Source organism: Tricharina praecox (assembly GCF_024521635.1).
Source record: "Tricharina praecox strain CBS 144465 chromosome Unknown BZA05scaffold_2, whole genome shotgun sequence".
NCBI lineage: Eukaryota > Fungi > Ascomycota > Pezizomycetes > Pezizales > Pyronemataceae > Tricharina > Tricharina praecox.
The window spans coordinates 1,945,557-1,970,670 of NW_026250404.1; the positions used below are offsets into that span (position 1 = coordinate 1,945,557).

At 54.4% G+C, this 25,114-nt stretch overlaps 6 protein-coding genes across 6 annotated transcripts; 3 read left to right on the plus strand and 3 right to left on the minus strand.

Annotated features, from left to right (window-relative positions):
* Window positions 1–1,729: 1,729 nt before the first annotated feature.
* Window positions 1,730–5,715, plus strand: BZA05DRAFT_385600 (carbamoyl-phosphate synthase L chain, ATP binding domain-containing protein). Its single transcript, XM_051482427.1, has 4 exons — window positions 1,730–1,814; window positions 1,970–2,416; window positions 2,478–5,265; window positions 5,335–5,715. The coding sequence occupies exons 2-4, from the start codon at window positions 2,088–2,090 to the stop codon at window positions 5,440–5,442; spliced, it is 3,225 nt and encodes a 1,074-aa protein (XP_051343764.1). The 5' UTR covers window positions 1,730–1,814; window positions 1,970–2,087; the 3' UTR covers window positions 5,443–5,715.
* Window positions 5,716–6,138: 423 nt separating this feature from the next.
* BZA05DRAFT_385606 (phosphopyruvate hydratase) lies at window positions 6,139–8,683 on the plus strand. Its single transcript, XM_051482428.1, has 7 exons — window positions 6,139–6,469; window positions 6,541–6,624; window positions 6,724–6,801; window positions 6,866–7,119; window positions 7,461–7,551; window positions 7,626–7,945; window positions 8,001–8,683. Exons 2-7 carry the CDS (start codon window positions 6,579–6,581, stop codon window positions 8,520–8,522), a joined length of 1,311 nt encoding a protein of 436 aa, XP_051343765.1. The 5' UTR covers window positions 6,139–6,469; window positions 6,541–6,578; the 3' UTR covers window positions 8,523–8,683.
* A 2,185-nt stretch (window positions 8,684–10,868) lies between these two features.
* BZA05DRAFT_470848 (uncharacterized protein) lies at window positions 10,869–13,072 on the minus strand. The gene is made up of 3 exons (XM_051487922.1): window positions 13,012–13,072; window positions 12,015–12,927; window positions 10,869–11,959 (listed from the first exon to the last, which is right to left on the minus strand). The coding sequence occupies exons 2-3, from the start codon at window positions 12,866–12,868 to the stop codon at window positions 10,909–10,911; spliced, it is 1,905 nt and encodes a 634-aa protein (XP_051343766.1). The 5' UTR covers window positions 12,869–12,927; window positions 13,012–13,072; the 3' UTR covers window positions 10,869–10,908.
* A 1,667-nt stretch (window positions 13,073–14,739) lies between these two features.
* BZA05DRAFT_385612 (peptidyl-prolyl cis/trans isomerase) lies at window positions 14,740–15,594 on the minus strand. Its single transcript, XM_051482429.1, has 3 exons — window positions 15,148–15,594; window positions 14,953–15,069; window positions 14,740–14,896 (listed from the first exon to the last, which is right to left on the minus strand). Exons 1-3 carry the CDS (start codon window positions 15,516–15,518, stop codon window positions 14,887–14,889), a joined length of 498 nt encoding a protein of 165 aa, XP_051343767.1. The 5' UTR covers window positions 15,519–15,594; the 3' UTR covers window positions 14,740–14,886.
* A 1,268-nt stretch (window positions 15,595–16,862) lies between these two features.
* BZA05DRAFT_456802 (uncharacterized protein) lies at window positions 16,863–20,699 on the plus strand (the record flags this gene model as incomplete). Its single annotated transcript, XM_051487564.1, has 7 exons — window positions 16,863–16,926; window positions 17,026–17,159; window positions 17,262–17,639; window positions 17,744–17,810; window positions 17,877–19,251; window positions 19,305–19,909; window positions 19,967–20,699. The coding sequence occupies 7 exons, from the start codon at window positions 16,863–16,865 to the stop codon at window positions 20,677–20,679; spliced, it is 3,336 nt and encodes a 1,111-aa protein (XP_051343768.1). The 3' UTR covers window positions 20,680–20,699.
* Window positions 20,700–21,605: 906 nt separating this feature from the next.
* Window positions 21,606–23,199, minus strand: BZA05DRAFT_112978 (kinase-like domain-containing protein). Its single transcript, XM_051478600.1, has 5 exons — window positions 22,915–23,199; window positions 22,642–22,837; window positions 22,201–22,582; window positions 21,792–22,139; window positions 21,606–21,735 (listed from the first exon to the last, which is right to left on the minus strand). The coding sequence occupies exons 1-5, from the start codon at window positions 23,010–23,012 to the stop codon at window positions 21,707–21,709; spliced, it is 1,053 nt and encodes a 350-aa protein (XP_051343769.1). The 5' UTR covers window positions 23,013–23,199; the 3' UTR covers window positions 21,606–21,706.
* Window positions 23,200–25,114: the final 1,915 nt, after the last annotated feature.

Consider the following 25,114-nt stretch of genomic DNA (forward strand, 5'->3'; position numbering starts at 1 on the left):
TGGGTATAGAGCATAGAGAGAGCGTCGGGACTCGGTGGGTTTGTGGATTTGTGGGTCTGTGGGTCGGGACTCTGGGTAAGTTGGTATGTTGGTATGTTGGTATGGGTCTATCTATCTACACACATACCCGGAGAGTAGAAGTAGAGTAGAGTACCTGCGTGGATATTTCGGGACTGACAGTCTATCATACAGAAGGGTTGGTTGGCTGGGGGTTTGGAATTTGGCCTTTGGCGGGCATGGGTGCTCCGTCCTGGGATCAGAGCTATGACCATTGACCACGGGCTGCGGGGGTGGGAGGAGAGGTTGAAGCTCGTGGAGATGGATGGAGATGAAGTTCCAAGTCGATGGGCGATGGAGCGGCTTGGAATGAGTGGGTGGGTGGGGTGTGTGTGTGCAGGAAAAATGGTTATTTGCACCCAAGTCAGTCGCCTTGTGCAGTGCAGAATTGATCTGATCCGATCGGACTGCTCGGCCGGCCGTGATGTTACCTTTGCCTTTTCCTCTTGGAAATTTGGGTGTGCGCTGCGATAAGAAACCGAAACCGAAACCAAGCAGCAGCTTCGATTCCTCACTGGAAAACTACCTAGCACACTCTAGTTAAAGTCCGTAATCTAGTGTCACTACTGCGCTCTAACCTTCGTTTCTTCCTTACCCCTCCATCTCGTAACCCCGCCAACCCAAACCCCAGCCGAACCTTCTTCCCCTCCTGTGGCTGTGGGAAACAAAAAATCTTAGCGCACATGGTGGTGGTGGTGGTGGTAGGGAAAAGTGCAGTGACGCCGCCGCTGCCCAGGAAGCAGCAGCAGCTGCTGCTTGCTGGACCCAAGACCGTACGCAGACCAGACCGTAGACCGACCCAACCCCCATCTTTGCGTCCGTGAAGATAGATAGGCAAGGCACTTGGACTTTTATCGTTGGTCTATGACTCTATTGCACATACATAACATAAGATCCTCCTCCCTCCCGCCCTCCCCCCACCATCACTCCCGATATATTATCCTCCCTTCCACCCACCTGCTCCTCCTCCTCCCTCTCCTCCTCCTCCTGTCCCTTCCTCCATCTCTTCCCTCACCTCACCTCTCCCATCCGCTAGCCTGCCAGCCTATCTACACACTCACCACCACGACACAAAAAAGAAGGGACCTTTAGCTTGAACTGGCTTGCCGGCGTTGCCCTTCCGCCCACGCCCGAATCCACTGTTTCCCACCCCCATACACACAAACAAACAACCTACAACAGCAACAAACGCAGCAATGGCTACCGAGTACAACGAGGTCTTTGAGGATGCGGCCGACTCGTCCACCGTCAGGACCATCCACCGCGTCCGTGCCAACTCGACCATCATGCACCTGAACAAGATTCTGGGTAACCCATACACCCCTCCGCCTAGCCCATCCACCCCACCACCCCGCACCTCCTACACAGCGGGGTGGAAGTAAAAGTGAATGTGAATGCTGACGGTAACGCTTGCGTGTGGAACAACAGTCGCCAACCGTGGAGAGATTCGTAAGTTCTCCTACTCTGAGTGACCGGCGATTGGTTAGGTGGAAGGCTGATTGAGATAATAGCTATTCGTGTATGCATCGCCTATCTATGCTGGTTTAACCTTCGGCTGTTTGAGGAGGTCAATTGGGATGGCTTTGCTGACTAGGACTTGTGGCGCCGTGAATAGATCTTCAGAACTGTACGTTGAACCTATGCCAGAGGGGGGGGGGGGGGGGGGGGGGGGGGGGCGATGGAGGCGATATAGGCGATAGAGAGGCTAATTGAGACGCTTTATAGGCACACGAGCTGTCGTTGCAAACTGTGGCTATCTACAGTTATGAGGACCGTCTCAGCATGCATCGTCAAAGTGGGTAGCTTCCGGCGCAGTAGAGGGAGGAGGAGGAGGGAGGGGGCAATTGGCTGACTCATTGGACAACAGAGGCGGACGAGGCCTACATGATCGGAAAGCGGGGACAGTACACACCTGTCCAGGCCTACCTCGCTATCGACGAGATTGTCAAGATTGCCGTCCAGCACGGCGTCGACATGATCCATCCCGGTGAGTAGCGGCGCTCCAAAGGTTGTGCGGGAGAGCTTGGCTGATGGCGAAAGGTTACGGATTCCTCTCGGAGAACGCCGAATTCGCTCGCAAGGTCGAGGAGAACGGAATGGTCTTCATCGGTCCTACGCCCCAGGTCATCGATGCCCTTGGTGACAAAGTGTCTGCACGCCGAGCGGCTATCAAGGAGAACGTGCCAGTCGTTCCCGGTACCGAGGGTCCCGTCGACAAGTTGAGCGAGTGCGAGGATTTCGTCGCGCTGCACGGATACCCGGTTATCATCAAGGCTGCCTTCGGTGGAGGTGGACGTGGTATGCGTGTCGTGAGGGAGGGAGACAACCTGCAGGACGCGTTCACTCGTGCTTCTTCCGAGTAAGTACCCCGCCCTGCCAGCAGGGTAGGGATGTTTCATTCGCTTACGCTTCGCACATAGGGCTCTGTCGGCTTTCGGAAACGGCACCGTGTTCATTGAGCGTTTCCTCGACCGCCCCAAGCACATTGAGGTCCAGCTGTTGGGTGACAACCACGGAAATGTCGTTCACTTGTACGAGCGTGACTGTTCCGTCCAGCGACGACACCAGAAGGTCGTCGAGATTGCGCCCGCGAAAGATCTGCCCGACCATGTCCGACAGGGCATCCTGGCCGACGCCGTGCGATTGGCCAAGTCGGTACGATACCGCAACGCCGGTACCGCCGAGTTCCTGGTCGACCAGCAGAACCGATACTACTTCATCGAGATCAACCCCAGAATCCAGGTCGAGCACACCATCACCGAGGAGATCACTGGTATCGATATCGTTGCGGCGCAGATCCAGATTGCCGCCGGTGCGACTCTGGAACAGCTCGGTCTGACCCAGGACCGTATCTCCACCCGTGGTTACGCCATCCAGTGCCGTATCACCACTGAGGACCCCAGCAAGCAGTTCCAGCCCGACACTGGTAAGATCGAAGTTTACCGCTCTGCAGGTGGTAACGGAGTCCGTCTCGATGGTGGAAACGGTTTCGCCGGTGCTATCATCACCCCCCACTACGACTCCATGTTGGTCAAGTGCACTTGCCACGGCTCCACATTCGAGGTCGCCCGACGAAAGATCCTCCGTGCGCTGGTCGAGTTCAGGATCCGTGGTGTCAAGACCAACATTCCTTTCTTGGCTTCGCTGCTCACCCACGAGACTTTCATCACCGGCAACTGCTGGACCACTTTTATCGACGATACTCCCTCGTTGTTCTCTCTGATGAAGTCTCAGAACCGTGCTCAGAAGCTCTTGGCGTACCTTGGAGATGTTGCCGTCAACGGCAGCAGCATCAAGGGACAAGTCGGAGAGCCCAAGTTCAAGGGTGAAATCATCTTCCCCGACCTCTACGATGCGGAAGGAAAGCTCATCGACATCTCGGAGCCTTGCCCGACCGGATGGAGGAATATCCTGGTCAAGGAGGGTCCCGAGGCTTTCGCCAAGGCCATCCGTAAGAACACCGGTACTCTGTTGATGGACACCACCTGGCGTGATGCCCACCAGTCGCTCCTGGCGACTAGGGTCCGTACCACCGATTTGGTTGCTATTGCGAAGCACACCAGTTGGGCGTACTCCAACGCTTACAGTTTGGAGTGCTGGGGTGGTGCCACATTCGATGTGGCCATGAGATTCTTGTACGAGGACCCTTGGGACAGATTGAGGAAGCTGAGGAAGCTCGTGCCCAACATCCCCTTCCAGATGTTGCTGCGTGGTGCCAACGGTGTTGCCTACTCTTCGCTTCCTGACAACGCCATCGACCATTTCGTCGACCAGGCCAAGAAGAACGGTGTCGACATCTTCCGTGTCTTCGATGCGCTCAACGATCTCGACCAGCTCGAGGTTGGTGTGAAGGCCGTCAAGAAGGCCGGAGGTGTGGTTGAGGCTACTATCTGCTACAGCGGAGACATGCTTAACCCCAAGAAGAAGTACAACCTTGCGTACTACTTGGATCTGGCCGACAAGGTGGTTGCCATGGGCACCCACATCCTCGGTATCAAGGATATGGCTGGTGTTTTGCGGCCAAAGGCTGCGACTCAGTTGATCGGTGCCATCCGCGCCAAGTACCCCGATCTCCCCATCCACGTGCACACCCACGACTCCGCCGGTACCGGTGTTGCCTCCATGGCTGCTTGCGCACATGCTGGTGCCGACGCCGTTGACACGGCTACCGACAGCATGTCGGGTATGACTTCCCAGCCCAGTGTTGGTGCCGTCATTGCATCCCTCGAGGGATCCGACTGCGACCCGTGCCTCAACATCGACCACATCCGTGCCATCGACACGTACTGGGCCCAGCTTCGTCTCATGTACTCTTGCTTCGAGGCCGGACTTACCGGACCCGACCCTGAGGTGTACGTACACGAGATCCCCGGAGGACAGCTCACCAACCTCATCTTCCAGGCCACACAGCTTGGATTGGGAACACAGTGGCAGGAGACAAAGAAGGCCTACCACCAGGCCAATTACCTCCTCGGCGACATCGTCAAGGTCACTCCCACATCGAAGGTTGTCGGAGATCTTGCACAGTTCATGGTTTCCAACAAGCTCACTTCCGAGCAAGTCGTCGAGAAGGCCGAGTCCCTGGACTTCCCCGGCTCCGTGCTCGACTTCTTTGAGGGTCTGATGGGTCAACCATACGGAGGCTTCCCCGAGCCTCTCCGGACCAAGGTGCTCCGCAACACCCGCAAGAAGTTGACCGAGCGCCCTGGAAAGTCTCTGCCTCCCACCGAGTTGGCCAAGATCAAGTCAGAGCTCGAGACCAAGTACGGCTTTGCTTCCGAGTGCGACGTTGCCAGTTACGTCATGTACCCCAAGGTCTTCCAGGAGTACAAGGACTTCTGCAGCAAGTACGGAGACTTGAGCGTGCTCCCCACAAAGTACTTCCTGTCCCGACCCGACATAGGCGAGGAGTTTGGTGTTGAGATCGAGAAGGGTAAGATCTTGATTCTGAGACTATTGGCGGTCGGACCCCTGTCCGAGCAGACAGGTCAGAGGGAGGTCTTCTTCGAGATGAACGGAGAGGTCAGACAGGTCACTGTCGACGACAAGCACGCTGCCGTGGAGAACTTGAGCAGGGCCAAGGCTGACCCTAACGACGGTTCTCACGTCGGTGCACCCATGTCTGGTGTTGTCGTTGAGGTCCGCGTCAAGAACGACACGGATGTCAAGAAGGGTGACCCGATAGCTGTGCTCAGCGCCATGAAGATGGTAAGATATCCTCCCTAAATTTGCCACCTGTCTCCGAAATATGTTTACTAATCGAATTGAAATATATAGGAGATGGTTATCAGTGCGCCTCACTCCGGAAAGGTCCACGATCTCGCGGTCAAGGAGGGAGACTCCGTAGATGGCCAGGACTTAGTCTGCAAGATCCACAAGGCTTAGGCTTGTTAGGACATGCAGTGAAAGGGCACTTTGTAGATGCGACGGGATGGGGTTGGGGTTGGGTTGGGCTGGTTTCGGGGTGTTTGTGCATCGTTTGTTCGAGTTTCTTCAGGCTTTGGGGCTGTTGCTTGTGCTTATTCTGTGGTCACGGTCTTGTTTACTAGTCTCCTTTGTGTTTCATTTGTGTTCCTTTGGGCTTTAATGCGGGATTGGGATGCTCGCAGCAGTTGTTGATTTCGTGATGAATACACCGATGATGTTGTGATGTTAATATATTGACCGCTTGCACCGCCACGCCAGTGAAAACCATCCGGGTTCTTCCCCCCCACCCACGTGGCGCTCGGCTCAGGCAACCCCACCACTCTGCCACACTGCACTAACGAAACGTCATCGGCGAAGGTGCGGGGTTGTTTCTCATCGGCCACCACTCCATTTGACATCCCACTCTTCGGCGACAGAGGGATCCGCCGCCCCACCCTCATCTTTAATATGTAGATTCTCATCCAGCCCGTCATCCACCCACGGGCCACTCATGGCTACTAACTAGGTTCAGATGGTCCAATTGCGTTCCGCTGATAAAATATTGACTCCTGTTGCGTGCTTGGTCTTATCGACGTAGTTGCGATTTAAGGCTAGTTAGATGGACATCGAACTTTTGCGTGAAGCCTGGAGGTTTGGGCTGGGGCAGAGCAGGGCTTACCCAGACGATATCGCGTATAATTGCGATCTTTCTGGCCACCTAAAGTCCCTCATCTTACGTACATACTTGAAAAGACGCCGGAAAAAAAAAGAGACCCCTCTTCCTTCTTCCCCCCCGCTTCTGCTCGTCTTCTAGCCCTGCCGACTCACCAACCACCCGTTTCCGGTCTATCTATCAGTGTTTACTCTCTGGTCCTAGCTCCGTTGTCCGCTAAGTCGCCGTTGTTCGTTCCTCGCTCAACCCACCACCACCCATCCCATCGTCCCACCATCCCACCATCAACCTTGCCCAGTCTTCTCCGATCTTCTTCGCCGTGCTAGATAAATTGTGAGCTTCTTTTCTTTCTCCCTTTCTCCCTTCTCTCTCTCCTCTCATCGCAAGTTAACACAATATACAAGCACCGAAAAAAGCACATTTCAATACCAACACAATCGAAATGGCCATCACCAAGATCCACGCTCGCTCGATCTACGACTCTCGCGGTATGTTTTGCTGGAGCACGTAGTTGGTGATGCCACTGCTGGTGGTGGTGGGATGCTTGATGTTGTTGATGCTGATGTGTTTGATGTTATGACGAACAGGTAACCCCACCGTCGAGGTCGATGTTGTCACCGAGACCGGTCTTCACCGTGCTATTGTGCCTTCCGGTGCTTCCACTGGTAAGTTGCGAATGGCAATCCCGCGAGCCGAGCAGCAGAGGGGCTAAACAATCACAATGTACAGGTCAGCACGAGGCTGTTGAGCTCCGTGACGGCGACAAGAGCAAGTGGGCTGGAAAGGGTGTTCTCAAGGCTGTTGAGAACGTCAACTCCGTCATTGCCCCCGCTGTCATCAAGAAGAACCTCGATGTCAAGGACCAGGCCGCCGTCGACGCTTTCCTGAACTCCCTCGATGGCACCGCCAACAAGGGAAAGCTCGGTGCCAACGCCATCCTCGGTGTTTCCCTGGCTATCGCGAAGGCTGCTGCCGCTGAGAAGGTTAGTTAGCCCCAAAGTACCTTACCTTACTTTACCTACCCCATACATGCTGCGCGCATCATCCCCTCCACCCCTCGCTTCTATCCGGCGCCATTGTGCATTAGCCCCGGGGTATTTTCGTCCTCGCATGCTGGTTTTCGTCTTCGGGTGAAGTTCGGTAGCGGTGACGGATCGGAAGCTCGTTGGGCTGGGTCGGGTTGGCGGGCTGGGGTCGGAACGATCCGGGGGGATGTCTTCCGTTGCCGTCGGATGATGGGCACCAGGGTCCGTCGGGTGTTCAAGTTGCTCGTGCTTATTTCGACTCAACCCGGCTAACTGGTATACTTTATGCGCGGTTTTAGGGTATCCCTCTCTACGCTCACGTCGCGGACCTTGCCGGAACCAAGAAGCCCTATGTTCTTCCCGTTCCTTTCATGAACGTTCTCAACGGAGGTTAGCTGCTTTCCCTCGGCGGACCTTTGACGTCCGTCCGGTATTCTCCGGTAGCTGATCTGACTATGCTTTAGGATCCCACGCTGGTGGTCGTCTCGCTTTCCAGGAGTTCATGATCGTCCCCTCTGCTGCCCCTACCTTCACGGAGGCTATGCGTCAGGGTGCCGAGGTCTACCAGATCCTCAAGTCTCTGGCCAAGAAGAGGTACGGACAGTCTGCCGGCAATGTCGGAGACGAGGGTGGTGTCGCTCCCGACATCCAGACCGCTGAGGAGGCCCTTGACCTCATCACCGACGCCATCGAGCAGGCTGGTTACACGGGTACCATCAAGATCGCCATGGACGTTGCCTCTTCCGAGTTCTACCGTGAGGGCAAGTACGACCTGGACTTCAAGGTATGCGATCACACCCCATCTTACCATCGGAGTTTATGTAGCTAACATTATGTAGAACCCTGACTCCGACCGCTCCAAGTGGTTGACCTACCAGGAGCTGGCCGCCCTCTACAAGAGCCTCGCTGAGAAGTACCCCATCGTCTCGATCGAGGACCCCTTCGCCGAGGACGACTGGGAGGCCTGGTCCTACTTCTTCAAGACCTCCGACTTCCAGATCGTCGGTGATGACTTGACCGTAACCAACCCCGAGCGCATCAAGACCGCCATCGAGAAGAAGGCGTGCAACTCGCTCCTCCTCAAGGTCAACCAGATCGGTACCCTCACCGAGTCGATCCAGGCCGCCAAGGACTCTTACGCCGCTGGCTGGGGTGTCATGGTCTCCCACCGCTCCGGTGAGACTGAGGACGTGACCATCGCCGACATCGTCGTTGGACTCCGTGCCGGCCAGATCAAGACCGGTGCTCCCGCCCGTTCCGAGCGTCTCGCCAAGCTCAACCAGATCCTCCGTATCGAGGAGGAGCTCGGTGCCAATGCTGTCTACGCTGGTGAGCACTTCAGGACTGCCGTCAACATTTAAATCTTTTGTAATCTTTCTGGTGTTTTTCTTTCTCCTTTTCTTTTCGTTTCGGGTGTTTTCCTCTTTTCTTTTGTTATTGGGATGGGATGGGATGGGATGGGGATGGGGATGGGGGGTTTTTTTTCCCTGGGGGAAAATTTGTGATGATAATAGGTACATATGCCGCTCTCTGGCATCTGATGAAGTGGAATAGAGTTCTCTTCCCGTGCTTGATGTGATGCGATGCGACGTGATGTGAGGTGAGGTGAGGTGATTTCGAACACGAGACGTCACTCAGTGTCAGTCGCGTGGGGGCCGGTGTCGGGACAGAGGCCAGTTGGATATGGTCGTCGCTATAGGTAGGCTAGACAGGCCGTATACGACAATAATTGATGTTCTCCCTCTCATTCGGGGTATAAGATGGCACTGGGTACATCGGGGTTTACTAGGAAGTGTATGAAAAGTTACAGCGAATGCAAGGCCATAGGTATGGTGCCTACAGTATATAACGGCACAGTGGTTTTGAGCTTTGCACCCGGATAACTTACATGGCAACAGCCGGCCCCACCAAAAAGATCAAAAAAGATCACCTGACAACTCTCAAACATGCAACTTCACCAGCCGGCGATGACTGGTATACACCAGTTCCTTTCCACTACGAGAATCAATCACTGCCGGTGGTTGGCTATGCATATCCTGGGACAGGCTATCCGGTGGTAGAGTCTGGATGGCGGCCCGTATTTCGGATGGTAGTTGAAGAGCTGAGTTCCGGGTCCGAAAATCTCTCCGAGCTTTTCTCCAACCGAGTGCATGTGACCACTACACTTACTTTAGAGTGAAAATCAGTTGCTATCACGTGGGGGTTTAGTGTACACGATGATGATTTCCATACAAAACCCGATGTTACATCTTGCAAAAGATATTCACACCAGCATCGGACCAGGAATCTAGTGATGGGGGGAGGTACATAACCTGTGCCTTTTTCACTTTCCGTCACTCATAGCTGCTGCCGGCTGCTAGCTGGCTTGAACAATTAACCGCAAAAAGAGGGCCCTTCAAAATTGCAGGCACCATACGGTAACGAGGACCATGGAACTTAGAACTTGGAAGAAATGCAACGATCGATGGCTTCCCGCTCCAACCCCCTTGGGAAAAAAAGACGAAAAATGGAGCGAGGCTAAGGCCAAAGGATAGTAGAAATACTGAATCCCGGGAAGAGAGGAGATACATACAGAGCTGAGAGGAACGACGGCGACGAGAGGGTGGCGGATGGACGGACGGACGGACATAAGAAGCTGGTATCACGGTACTAATAGTAGAGTAGATGAAGATGAAGATGAAGATGAAGATGAAGACGGGCCACACTCTCAATACGTTTCAACTTTCTCCGTACATAAGTGATCAGGGTGGGGCTTTGCCAGATATCTCTCCGAAGAACTACATGTATATGGTCATCTACCACGAGAAGCCGAAGCTCGGGCTCGCCTGAGTACCGTACCGGTACCTGGGGCTGCAAAATTCCATTCTGATATGTATGTACGGGTACCCACGCAACTCTGATCTTCGACGGCATCGAGTCTCGACATTAGGTACCGGTAGGTACTCGCCAGAGACGACTCGACGAGCACACCCGCGGGAGCAATCTCGCCGCAAGCACGATCTTCGCCGTCCATGGTCTCCAGTCTCCAGGAATCTTGTTCCGTGACTCCAGCTCCCGCTCGCTCGGCGCTTGCGTGGTCGGGCCGAGCGCGCTAAAATATGGTTTAAACTTCACGCGCCACGGCGGCAAACCGTCACCGTCTCCGTCGACAGCCGTTCCGTCCATATCGTTGACTAGGTATGAATGTTTGTATAGAGTATACATTACAACGTTCACTGAAGATAGTTACGCTTTCCCGCTTTTTCAGGCTTCAACACAAAGAACGGGCGGAGTCGTCGGTCGTGATTGGCCTGACAGACCGAGGAGAATGGGTTCCGAGTCGCTGGCTTCAAACAAATGCCCGGGTGGCCGATCGTTGGATTCGGAGTCGCCAGAAGCACACACACACATACACACGCGGGCAGACAGATAATCATTGGTATGATCGAAGAATTATTATAGGTAGACTACTATAATTACACATACCAGTGTGTTGGCCCTCTCCGCGGGAATAAGCTTTCGCCCCCAAATACAAGTCCAAATCCAACTCCAATGAGATGAGATTTCCGATCTCCCACAAACCCCCCCCCCCCCAGATGCCAATTCTCGATTGCTGTTGCTGCCTATGATATCCAAAGCCCATACGAAAAAGAAATTGCAAAGTAAAGATCGTGACAACATTGACCAAACAAACCCCCCAAACCCACCCCAAACCCACCCTAAACTCCCTCAAAAAAATACATATCAACACACACCCCCCCTCCAGGCTCAAACATGCGGCCAATAATCCGTCCAACCCACGGTCACAAACGCATCATCCGGCAGAGACCGCAGACTGATATACCCCTCGACAGTGATGAAGAGGATACAGACCAGATATCCCGCCAGCAGCAGCAGACACAGGATCAGCAGGAACACATGCAGGAGGATCCTCCAGTTCGACGTTGGGAGCGGCTGGTCGACAGCGGGGGTCTGCGCTTCGATATTCGTAGCAGACTCTGTGACTACTACAGTTTGGGGTTTGTTTTCCTGTGCGGTCGGGAGGGCACCGGCACCGGCGGCGGGTGCAGGTCGACTCTGCGCACTGACCTCAGCGATCTCGTAGAGATATATAAGCGCCTGGGGCAGATACTCGAGCGGTTTGCAGCCGACCATGCTATTTCGCCAGAGCACTTTAGTCAGGTCCGTATGATACGAGTTCATTGCGGCGGCGAGGATCGTCGCCGCGGGGAACACCGCCATTCCCACGCACGACAGCCGCCAGAGCAGCCGCTCCGTCGGCGTGGGAAAATCGAGATTCCACGCTACCGCGTGAAGTCCCGCGAGAATCGTGATGAACAGCCCTTCGACGAACATCATGTTCGGGTTGATCAGCGCGGAGATCAGGCGCCGCAGCAGCGGCGGGTTGGTGCTGCCGGTAGAGGTGAGCTTGTCCACCCGCGTGATGTACACGATTATGTCGTAGAAGGCCCGGTTGGTCACGGCGGAGAGGCCCGCTGGGGAGCGGGATATTGTGTAGTCCCGGTCCAGTGGCAGTGGCGAGCCCGGCCCGATGTCGATCGCTTCTCTCGAGAGAAGCTCTTCCTCCGTGAGACCAAGGAACGGTTGCACGTATTCGTATTCCTCCGTCGAGCCGGTATCACTGGGTGTGTCCGCTCGAGACCCGTGTGCCCCATTGTCTACCTGCTCGTTCTCGGGCTGGCGCTTTAGTTTGAGCTTGAGCGGGATGGGCTCGTTGACGTCCATTGGCTTCTGCCACCAGCACAGAAATATCAGGACGGTGCAGGCTACTTGGATCAGAACGTGTATCTCCAGTAGACTAGTACTCATGTTAGCGGTGTTTCCCGAGTGGCGGTGGTTCAATACCTACTTACGTTATTGTAAGGCCGTGGATGTATCGTTGGAGCGACTGAACCAGCAGCCAGAAGGCCTGCGAGGAAGCCAAGATCTTCCCAAAGTAATCCTCCTTGTTCTTATCCTTGATATCATCTGTTTGGAATGGCGGGTTGATGTAGTCGTCAAAGTATCCCGCCTTGAGGTATCTGACAAAGCCTTTCGGCGTGAGAGTCGCCATGAAATGCCCGGGATCGCCCACCGCGTCAAAATAATGGGGATCGTCCACCGCGCCGTCCGGATTGAGCTTGTACTTCTTGAACCTGCCAGAATAATTCTCCTTGCTAGGTTTCTTCGACACGGCTTCAGACCTGTCGATGACGAACCCGCCCATGACGACGAAGAACGCCGTGGTCATTTTGAGATTCGCCCACTTCTTCAATTTCTTCCGTACGATGCGGTCCTGTGGCTTACTGTCTTTGGTGGGGTATTTCCCGTTGAAGTAATCCCGCCACTCATTCCTGACCATTCTCGCATCGCGCCACTGTCTGTACGCGAGAACCGCAATGCCCTCGGGGTTGATCGCCGCAATCGCCATCAGCAAGCTCCGGTAGAAGAACCGGTGCCAGGTCGACAACGCCGGAATCGTGTCCGGGTGCACCGTCGTCCACACACAGAAGAGGAACGTCGCCGTGCAGCTGAGGATTATGTTCCACGTCCCGCGGCCCTCGGGGCTCTTGGCGTAGGTCATCGGCCCGAGCGAGGTGCTGTGATTGTGCACTTGCACCCCCGCGGTGAGGTTCGAATGGTCGGCGGACGTGAGAGAGACCAGGAATAACGCGATGATAGTGATCATGGCCGGCCATGGAGCGGATAATCGGATTAACGATGCCATCGTGTGGTTTCGTAGTGGGCTCCGTGGAAAGTCTCAAGCAATTGGTCAGTTTCCTAGAACTGACGGCGGATGAATGTCAATACATACTTGCGCGTGCCCGAATACCTGTGGGATAGGACCAGCCTGAGGCTATGGATACTAACCTGAGCAATGGGCTACTAGACAAAGAAGTGCCCGCGCACGAGGGGTCGTTCGTAAGTCTGCTGTGGGGGCAATGGTGAATTTCGACATTCGATGGACAGATGAGCCAGATTTTATGTTTTTTTGTCTCTTTTTCTTTTCTTTTTCGTCGAGCCTTGTATTGTCGTGTTATATCCACGATCTGTGGGCTTGGATGGCTATTGCATTGGAGGGGATACATAGCAGCCTGTATAATTATGTTCGTTGTTCCAGTTCATTATATTGCAGTGCTGTAAGGTGATGTATCATTCGGCCAAGAAGCTACCATCACCAACGTGGAGATGCCACCAACACTGGCGATGCATACTACTGGCAGCTATGTATGAAGCTGCAGTCGCCACTTTTGTGTCTCATGTCTCACATAGGTATTGGCCCAACCGCTTATCTTGGGCCGCTACTGTAAGTACACTGTTCGTCAGTACATACTCCACAGTTTCACAAACGCTGCCCCGCACGTCGAGATACATGTCAAATTATCAATTACAAGCCTGACCATTGAATTCACCGAACGACATAGAGCATGTTTGGCCTGAGGGAAGACTATAGTATGGTTCCCAAAGTCATTCCTCCCAATTTCAAGAGCGGCGTTTTCCGACCCGATCAGAGAACGATGGCTTCCAATTGACATATGCATACCCAAACCAACAAGGCCACATGGCACCTGGAGCCTTGTGGTCTAGATCAACCCATAATAGGGAGCAACACACACCGCGGTTGCCCAAAGTGGCGAAGATGGGAATATGGGAATCGGCCATCGCACTCTTTGAGCTGAGGCTGGATAAACTGCTCATCGTACATGCCAATTGATGTGGCATGCAATCATCGTTTTCTAGAAGCACAACGCAGTTCTCACCACCACCACCCGCTTTGCGCATAGGTGCGGTGCCCCGTAGATACCCAGTGGTTGCTTTTTCTGACCAGCGACCACAGTGAGGTAGAACATTGGTACGAACGTAAGTACTCCCCCAAAGACACACGGGTGACTGGTTTACTACTATACACATGTACTGCCGTTTTGGCTCTTCTCACCGATCGCGGGAGGACATTAATATGGAATCGCGATTGTCTGTGCTCCGAGAACAGTGCTGGGCAGCCGCTGAAATGATTGCCCCAACCACCGATTATAGGATGTAATTGGTTTATGAGTTAATGGATTGGTGGGGTGATAGACCGATGGATTAACGGATTGATTGGATGATTGATGTGCTGTTTCCTACAGACCTGATGGTAATTTCCGTATCAAACGGCATCCAGTTGTTTGTAACTGAAGACGGCCCAATGTTCACCTTCTATTTGTCTACTCGAGTAGTGCCCAGCCATGTGCAAACCGCTCAGCACGAGTAAGAACTCTCGTTGAAGCAATGTGCGGCTGAAAACAAACCTGAATGTCTCGTACGGCAGAGTGTAGGTACTATGATAGCATCACAACCGGCCCGTCATTGGGGTTTGGGCCAAGAATGATTTGAGCGGGGTTGGTTGGAGGTTCACATCGGGGGCGGGGGACGTTCCTCTTTCGTCACGCTCGCCAGGCGTATGTTGGAGGACACGAACGGAACAAGTCACCATCTTGGCGTTCGCGAAGGCCCGTACCGCACCATCGCTAAGTTAGAGGGATGGGGGTTGGTGTAGCAGACCGTTTCCCAGAAAACTGGAAAGTTTGGTTGAGATGGCATCCGTCACTGCACGACCAGGCTGTCACTCTCTGCAGCTTCCCGATAGCCCCCCTCGTGCCAATGTGGATCGTGTCATATAATAGTTCTATTCTATCAGAGTCAATCTGAACCACTTCCACGCCGTGCCTAGATACCTAGTGCATGCATACGACGTATTTGTTATATTTACTCCAACCTATCCTATTGTCAGCCCTGCCTCTCCACCACGTCTCTTCCTTCACGGGGACTCACCTTTCAATCAGATGCACGCCGCTCCCAGTATCCACGGGACCCGACATCTCGCCGGGCTTGAGTGAGAAAGCCACATCCTCAAACTCCTTCTGCATTTCACCTCTCCCAAAGAACCCGCTGTTTCCACTACATTAGCCCCCGCCCTCAGAACATCCCGTTGTGGTGCGGGGTATGGGGTATGGGGGAGGGACAAACAGATCACCGCCCTTCCTGGCACTGGAGCAGTCGCTCTCGGTTTCAGCCAGCTTCGCGAGCGAGGCCTCGCCATTCCTTATCTTGCTCTCATAGCCCTTGATGATCTCAATGGCCTCCTCGTGGGACCGCGTGATCTCGGGGGTCCTCCAGCTGCTCGCACGGCGCGAGTCGCGGTGCTTGACGAGGAGATGCGCGGCGCGCACCTTCTGCGTCTGCGTCAGCGTGGCGACGTGCGCGGCTAGCAGGTCTTCGTTGGTGCCGTCGGGCGCTGACCATTGCGACATCCCCGTGGGCAAGTGGAAGTAGTACGGCGCGTTCTTGGACTTGCTGTGCTTAACGATCCAGTCGGGGGGGAGACCGGTCGAGGACATGGTGGCTGGAGGTGATGGCGAGGTGGGGTGGGGTGGTGGTGATGGTGGTGGTGGGATGGTGATGGTGGTGGGGCTGCTCGAGCTGGGAAGTGGTGATGCGGGGCTTGGAGTCGTGACACAATGTGCTCATCCCGGCCAGACACCATTCCACCACGGCTCACCCACGCGTCGGTGACATTCGCACGCGACGTCTAGTGAACATTCTATTCAGGAGTGGTGACTTGGCCATGTGTCTTAAGCTCCGAGCTCCAAGCTCCCGTATCGTCGTTGGCTGGCGCACCGTTTGCTTATGTACTTACCCATCTACAGCTTGTACCAGGAAATCCGAGTGAGGGGCCATGAATGCATCGGACCAGAGAGGATGACAACAACGGTCTCGTCTTTGAGAGATGCCAACAAAGAGGTAAGGAACTGTTGGAGTTGCAGGATAGGTAGCGATGATTGAGAGTGAGAGCCAGAGCCGGTGATTTATCTTATCCATCTGCCATCTTTGTCTGATCATCTTATCTCATCGCCCACAGCAGGTCGCGGCGCTGTCTCCGTCCGTCAGTTGTTAGAGTGGCCATGGATGGATGCGATGAGAGTGAAGCGAGACAGAAACACCCAAACAGAAAAGGGTTCGCAGCGGAAGTATGTGCCTGTGAAGGATAGTTATCACGAGTGTCCTCCACGCACACTTGTTCACCAAATAGGCATATACCTACCAAATCATCGTCACAGGAACCGTAAAGCATCCATTTCAGTTCGCGTCTCGTCTTATTATACCTGCCTCCCTCCATATCCGTAACTATCGTACTCTCTGTTGTTTGTTTGCTGCCCTCCCGTCTGTCCGACCGTTAACCGCGCACTCATCGCCATCGAGCAACTCACAACTCCCCACCCCTTCCCCATCCCCCGAGTTCCAACTGCCGCCCTTGTCCAGAGATCATCGTCGTTCCTTCCGTCTAGGTATCCTGAGCCTAACCCACACACACCTCCACATCTCCACCTTCCACCTCCACTTCTCCCCCCATCAACCACCCACCTCCGCCGCCGCCGCCGCTCCTTTCGCTCGCATGCTAAACGACACGACGACAACGACCACAGCTTAGCCGTAATTACCAACCCTACCTAAACACCATCTACACACTCTACTTGCTGCCTTTTCCTGTTCCCGCGACGCAACGATCTCGAGGAGGTAGGTAGGTAGGTAACTTTGCAGGTAAACGTGAGAGGAGATAAGACCGGTGGACCCTGCGGCGCGCGAGACTCCAACGACCACATAACCCACCTCACCCCCCAACGATCGCGATCGCAACCACACCACAACCCACAACCCACGCCCACGCCCACCACCGAGAGACCATGGGCAACGTCAGCGGGAGACTGGAGGATGGGGCAACGATGTACCTGCGAGATCAGTGGAGATGTACGAATCCACCACCACCACTACCACCTCAGGCGCGAATTGAAGAGCAGTTGGGCGCGGGGCAGTGGCAGGGGCAGGGGCGCTGATGCGTGCGATTAGTATCGATTTCGGCCATCCAAGTGGTGAATTCTCACAATCGGGTGTTGCTGCGGATCGCTCCGAACGCCTTTCCGTGCTCGAGGGTTACCGCCAGAAGAGAGCCCGGCGATGAGGGGTTGGTTGAGTTTGTGCAGGTGGGTGGAAACTCCGGCGGCGGTTGCGGTTGCGGGGGTGCTTCTGCTGTGGTGGTTGCTGTGGTTGTGATGATGGTAATCCGTGGCGATGCAAAATAATAGGACCCGGACCCGAATTCTACGACACCGTTCTTGATTAAATTGCCACCCGCCGAGGACGAGCTTAATCTGATATTTACATTTACCATTCGCCGCCGAGAGGAGACTGCCGGAACAGCTTCAAACGGCAACAACAGCACGATTACGACCATCAACGGACTCACCTTTATCACTGCTTCTAGTGCGCGCGAGATTGAGAACCTCGTCACCCGAGAGTTCCACGCCGACCCGAACTTGCACAAGAACCCGAACGTCAATCTCGTCGGCGACTATTCCACCGACGGCTCGAATGCGGTGCAGTTCGACTATAAATGGCGCTGGAGACCACCACAGGGCCAGGATGGGGGTGCCAGTAACTTTGGCTGGAGGAATACCTGCAGTGTACATATACCTACATACAACGCCCTTCTTGCTCTTGTTCTTGTTCGGTGCGGAAAAGTAAAGCTGAGGACTGATATCTTTTCTGTGTGTCGGCGCGCGTATAGTTTGTCGAATATGATCAGCGGGCGCACAAGTTATCGACACTGGCACAGTTCTCGTTCTGGGTGCCGCGTGAGCAACTCTCGGACCGACGAAGGCGGTATAGTTTGGTGGGAAAGCTGACGGTAGGAATTATAGGATCCGTACGAGCTGCACCATGGCCTCCATCGCCCGCGATCGGTCCCGAGTATCTGCTCAACTCACCGCCGAAACTTCGAGTGAGCTCGAGTCGATCGACGGATATGCGCGTCGGTAACGGTATGGCGATGTTGGGCGACTACACCGATGGCGAGCTGCCATCACCGTTGATTGACAACTTCGACGGGTCGACGCTTGCACCTTCCATCACGAACATCCCCGCGGTAAGGGTTGATAACTGTCCCCGGCCGGTAGACAGCTCCGTGTCGGACGACGGCCCATTGTTCAGAGCTACGATGAAAAGCTTGGAACAGAAGACAGGAAACCTTCGCACTAAGATGAAGAAGGTTCTCAAGCGCGCGGAGCAGGCCCGTCAGGCGCAGGTCACTAGCATCGATGCGCTCGCTGCCTTCCAGGAGTCTCTGCGCGAGGTCTCGACTACCGGCAATGCCCCGGGAATCCAACCCGCACTCGACCATTACTTCAACCGGACATTCCAAGAGATCCTGGCGTACGAGCGCTTGAACGGAACAAACCTCCAGAAGCTGATTATCGATCCGCTTACCAAGCTCTACCAGGTGGACCTGAAGCAGGCTGAAGCAAAGAAGAGGGACTTCGAGGAGGAGAGCCGCGATTACTACAACTATGTTAGCCGCTACCTCGGTATCCGGAACGACCCGAGCAAGGAGAAGAAGAAGGCAGAGAGCGAGTCCAAATATCAGGCCAAACGAAAGAACTTTGAGCTCAAGCGCTTCGACTACTCCACGTTCATGCAGGATCTTCACGGTGGTCGGAAAGAACAGGAGGTTCTGGCACAACTCACAAAGTTTGCGGATGCGCAAGCGCGCGGATTCCTCGCCACCGCGAAGAAGGTCCAGGATCTCCTTCCAGAGCTAGAGGCGTTGGATCACGAGGTGAAGGAAACCGCGAAGGAGTTTCAGATACAGCGCACTGAGCGGGAAGAACGGCGGAGAGTGCTGGAAAAGAATAATCTGGTCTACGTCGAGCCGGAATCCATTCCCCCGTTTTTGCCGCCGACAACACCGAATCCCAATGGCGGGCCTTCCAGCAGTGATATCCTCGGATTCAATACCGGTTTCGAGCGCTTGGGCATGGGCACTAGTAGTGTAAGGGCCGTGTCTTCCGGCAGTGAAGGTGGCCCACAACAGGACAACACCGTGCTGTCTCCGATTTCGGCTTCGGCGCCGGCAAAGATAAACTCGGGATCCCTCAAGTACCGTGGCATCGCCATCGGCGAAGGCGGACTGGGGGTGGATAAGGAGACGGAGCGCAGGAAAGAGGGACTTCTCTGGGCCCTCAGCAGGCCAGGAAGTCACGTAGATCCCAAGGGGTTGAACAAGCAAGCGTGGCACAAGTACGATAAACCAATGAAGTCAAGGGTGTTTTCCTAGCTGACATGACCGACAGATACTGGGTTGTTCTTGCCGGAGGGCAGCTGTGCGAATATTCCAACTGGAAGCAGAAGTTAGGATTACACAACGACCCGATCAACCTCAAGATGGCGTCCGTACGAGAAGCGCGCAATTCGGACCGCCGATTCTGTTTCGAGGTCGTTACGCCACAGTACAAGCGGGTATACCAAGCAACGTCAGAGGAAGACATGAACAACTGGATATCGTCCATCCACAACGCGGTCAAGAGCACGATCGAAAGCGGAGGCTCAATCAAAAACTTTGACGCCTCGCCAATAGAGAACGAGGGTGATGCTGTCCAGTTGAAGAATATTCAGTCCGCCCTGACAGGTAAAAGTCCGCACTACCATCACTCCGTCCATGGCAGCAATCCGCTCAGCAATTCAGCCAATGCCAATAATATCTACCGCCGGACCACGGTGGGTGCTCGGCCGCCGACTAATGCGGCGAGGAGGAACAGTAGCAATTTCGGAGAGGATCCGGAGAAGTTGCTGCAGTTGATCAGAGATGCGGATCCGAGCAATAGCAGTTGTGCGGACTGTGGAAGTCAGGTCAAGACCGAGTGGGTTTCCATCAACCTGGGGATTGTACTCTGCATTGGTGAGATCTATCCATCCATTTAGCACTTACCGCCTACACGACACTGACTACCAGCAGAATGCAGCGGCCTCCACCGTTCCCTTGGTACACACATAAGCAAAGTTCGCTCACTAACCTTGGACGTTACCTCTTTCACACCCGATCTCGTCGAGCTCCTCTGCCAAATCGGCAACCGAGTAGCCAACAGCGTTTGGGAAGCCAAAGCCGAACCCGCCCTCCGGCCAGGCCCACAGTCCTCTCGCGAATCACGGCTCAAGTTTATCACTGCCAAATACGTTCAACGCGCCTTCGTCGCTCCACTAAGTCCCACACTATCAATAACAGACTCACCAGACGAACTCCTCCTTGAGGCAGTCAAGAAGGGGGATCTTCCCGCGGCCTTCTACGCGCTCGCCCTCCACGGGAGCGCCAACACCGTCGACCCGGCAACGGGTATGCACGTCGTAATCCTTGCGCTGGCCGCTTCCAGCCCGCTCTCGCCCAGCATGTCGCCAACCTCTCCCACCGAACCCACGGCAACAACAACCACCACGCCCTTCCCGTTAGCCGAACTGCTCCTCCAAAACGGCGGCGAGATGCCGTTCCCACTGGCGGCCAGCACGGAGCAGGGACTGTCAGAGGCCGCACGATCATACGTCGCCCACAAGACGGCAAAGCGCTTCCGCCAGGACGCGGTGCCTCCTATCCCGCAGGAGAAGTTGGATCGCCTGCAGAAACGAGTCAGTTCCGGCCCGAGACTGCACAGAGATCGGCTCGTCGTGGATCGGTGATGGCACGGGAAGAAGGGGGTGTAGCGGGGGGAGTAATGACTTAATGGAATCGAATGGAATGGAACTGAATGGAATCGAATGGCGCTGGAAGGGTATTGAGGTGTTGGTGTTGAGGTGTTGGGTTAATACTTTGACTGACTAGATAGCTTGTTACGTCGTGTATCGTCGTGTGCCTGTCTATGTGTGCCTGTGTGTGTCTGTGTGTGTAGGTACCTGGAAACCGGGGGATAGGGTGGGATGCGATGCTATGCGATATAGTCATGTTATGAGACAATGTGATGAATGGGACTCAATGTAGTTCGGATATTATATATGAGCAATATTCTGTGATTGTATTGGAATAGGTACCCTCGACACCTGTCTCCAAGGTGGTGCTGGATAGCTGGATAGGTAGCTGTTGCTGTTGATCCGCCTCTTGACGCTCGGGGCTTCTTTTGAATACCTACCTCCCTCCCTCCTCACAGACAATAAACGCCCCTCTCATCAAGCAGAGCCGTCACAACACCTCGCATACTCCTACCCACAACATCCACACCCCATTTTAGCGCATGTATAACCGTATCACGGAAGATCTGCCAGGGCAGTTGGGCTGAGGAGTTTCGCGGGCTACTCTAGATGTTCGCTCAGTCGATTACTGGTACAGCTGCGTATGGAAGCTGCATATACTTCGACGGTAGGTATAAGAAGGACGTGACGATCTATTGGGTAGAACGCGGCAGGAGCCTGCCATTCTCTTCTTCACAAGAGATTCAAACTACTTCGTTACCATTCGATCCATTCGATAGGTACACCACATTTTTGAAAGCGGTTGCTCTTTTGACATAACCCCATCCAACAGCCGTATAGAAGCAAAGCGTCGACACATCCCGACATGATCCGAACCCCACATTTCCGTAGCAAAAAAAAAACAAATAGGATATAGGAAAAACACTCGATTTACACATCAACAAAGAAAGAAAATACACATGTTGGGTATTCAACCACAAAAAAAGGCACCAAATCAAGGTTAACCAAATAAAACCACCCCCTACCGCATGATCTCCTCGTAGATGAGGGCTGCAAATATTGTCAGTATCGATCTCGAAACACGATGGGTGACGGATAAAACCTACTCTTGAGCTGTTCCTTGGACAGATCGTCCTTCCGCCTGTCAAAGTCGAAGAACTCATCGGGGATCGGGGGCGCAGTGGGCTCATCCTCGGGGTCGTGGTACGGCTCCAAGTACGGGTGTCGCAGGGCATCCTCGACATTGATACGCTTGGCCGGGTTGAAGGCCAGCAATTTCTCCAGCAGGTCGAGAGCCTGCGGTGAAGTCTTGGGGAACATGGAGGCGAACGGGACCCTCTTCTTGAATGGCAGAGAGCGGATGTACTCTCTGGCGCGGCGGGACTTGATTCCGTAGTAGTCCTCCATGGTAGGGGTACCGAGGACGTCGAGGATAAGCGTGAGCTGGTGATGGTCTAAACGAAACCCAATGTCAGTAATGTACCAAAATTGGGCAGAGCTCACAATTGAACTTACAATCCTTTCCAGGGAATAGAGGCTTGCCGCTCAGCATCTCGGCCAAGATGCATCCAACACTCCACACGTCAATGGCCTTCGTATACTCCTTGAAGGTCAACATGATCTCCGGCGCACGGTACCAACGAGTCGCCACGTACTCCGTCATGAATCCCGAGTTATCCTCGGTGCTAGCGGCAGACCTGGCGAGACCAAAGTCGCAGACTTTCAGATCGCAGTTAGCGTTCAGAAGGAGGTTCGATGGCTTGAGGTCGCGGTGCAGAACGTTCGCCGAGTGCATGGCCTTGAGCGCGCGCAGCGTCTGGTAGATGAAGTATTGACAGTGATCGTCCGACAAGTCTTGGGTCCTGATCACACGGTGCATGTCCGTCTCCATGAGCTCCTACAAGCGAGTCAGTCGCTTCTTCCTTTCCGCACCGAAACAAGGGCGCACGGGCATACCTGGATCAAGTAAACCTCGGTGAAGGAATCGAAATCCCTGGGTTTCTGGATATCGAGGATGCTGATGATGTTCTCGTGGTTGAAGTATCTCAAGAGTTTCATCTCGCGCAAGGTTCTGAGACAGAACATGCTGTGGTCGAAGGGGGTGATCTTCTTGATAGCGACTTTCTGTCCCGAAGGCTTATGAAGAGCCGAACTGCGAGCGCACAAAATCTCCACATCAGTTCCGATGCATTTTCTCGAATGCAGGAAGCAGTACGGGGATAAGCTTACCAGACAACTCCGTAGGCTCCCTCTCCAACAACGTCCAAGATCTCATATTGATCGCTTACGTTGAAGCTGATCTTTCTCGAGCCATGTCGTTGAGACATCTTTGCAGAGGTTTCCTCTGGCCGATGGATACGGGGGGTTTCCGTCTAAGATATCCGAGAAGAAATTTGCTGCTTATGTTTCAGTTTCGTCGCAGCTCACGGTCGTGAAGATGGTCTAGGGATGCGATGTGAGGTGATGAGCAGACAAAGGATCGGACTCGGGAGAAGGTAAAGGGCAGGGCGCGCGCGTAAAGCTGAGATAAGGTGGTATGGGGGGGAGGGGTTCGGTTAGCGCGTCTGCGAATCGTAGATGCGACAGACACGGAAGCCTGGTGAGCTGAAGCAGATTCTGCTGAGATCGTCAACCACCAGCTGCAGAGTGAATGGGTATGTGCAAAGCAATTCGCAACCTGAGCTAAGCTCTCGGATAGTAGAATGTGCCGTTGTGGGAGGGAGGGGAGGGATGTGGTGGGGCTGACGGGAACGAAGAGGGAAATGGAGCGGGGAACAAGGAGCAGCTGTCCGAGAGGGAGACTGTTGCTGGACGGCGGTGTGGGCGCCTGTCGCGCGACAACAGCTGCGGGGAGGAGGAGAGGAGATGACTGAGGATGGAATATTGCTTACCTGGAAGATGATGCTGTGGATTTGCAAAGGAAGGAAGAAGGGAGCAGGAGGATGAGATGATAACGAGAGGAGAGAGGAGGAGGAGAAAGATGAGGAGGAGAGAGAAGGAGATGGGGGATGACAAGGAGAGAGGGGAAGCTGTTTGTTGGTTGGTCGATTGGATTTGGTTGTGTCGGGGATGGATGGAGGGGAAACTGATCGAGCAGGGGTGAGAGGTGAAACACAGTGGGAGGCTGTTTGGGCTCCAAATACTTCTCGCCTCGTCCCTTTTCGCGCTGGCTCGCTCGCTCTTTCAGAGTGAATAGCTCCATCGAGCAGCGATTGAGCATCTTGACGACCACGATGAGGTCTCGTCACTGCCGCCGCCCCAACGAGATGGCTTTCGAAGGAAGCGACCCACACTGAGCCATCGATTAGACGCTTGCCCCCTCCAGAGCCAGAGCGAGAACCCAGCCCGTCTGACTGTTCAGTGTTGATGCAGTGCCCTCGTCAGCTTCATATATCTAACTGCCAGCCCCGTCGATAGTGCACACGAGCGAATCGGAACCGCAATTGCCACCCGTCCCCACGAAGCAAGCGAGCGAAGCACGCATTTCGCGAACACAAAGAAGCCCCCTGCTCGACGAGAAACATCGCATACATGGTAACTACTAGTAACTCCCAACCTACCGCACCATAGGCCGCGATAAGTTTGCGAGCGGTTTTAACTTTCAGGGCCTCTTTTTGAGAATGTCCAAAGTTCAAATGAAATGTCCCCACACTCATAGCAGCCCCGGCCAATGGGATGTGCAGGAATCGAATCGGAGGGACCCATGTCGAAGTCCTCTCGTTACGAGATATCTGCACGTACTCTACTCTACTTACCATCACTACTCTATGTGAGTCCCGGCGTGGCAATCCGTCTCGTCTCGGTAGGGCCAGAGACATTAGTTACGGCACGCTCCAAAGTTTGAACTACATCACGAGTATGCTAGGCCCCGCAGCCCGTAGGCGATCACGGTATCTATCTACAGCACCAAACCCCAACAGTTCTCCCAGAGTGCTTCTAACTACCACTAAGGGATTCCAGACCGAGCAACTTCAAGACCGGTGCAAAAAAAATATAAAAAGTGGCAGCCCTCTGCCGTAGGTCCTAGGGATGCCAACGGACCCTCTCGTCAGTAAAATACTGCCAGCCCGCCAGCCTGCCCGCACGGATCGAGCTCGCAGTTACGACTCGCAACAACAGCCACGGGCCACGGCGGGAGGGCGGGCGTCCAAGCCACTACACAACCACACGGTCCACACCATGACGCTCGGTGCGAGTGGCACACCTACAGTACTCGTACTTTACTAGTACTCGAGCCTGTGGAATGCAGAGCATGTATGTAGGGTATAACTACGAACTGCAACTTCGTCGCGACTCCTCCTGTGGCGCGAATGAGATCCTGTGCAGATCACCCGTCGAGGAGCGGATAGCTGCGTCAGCGACTTTGATACGACGGCTCGGAGGCCGGTGATACTGGACAGATTCTTCGAGAGCAATACCCAAAGCTTGC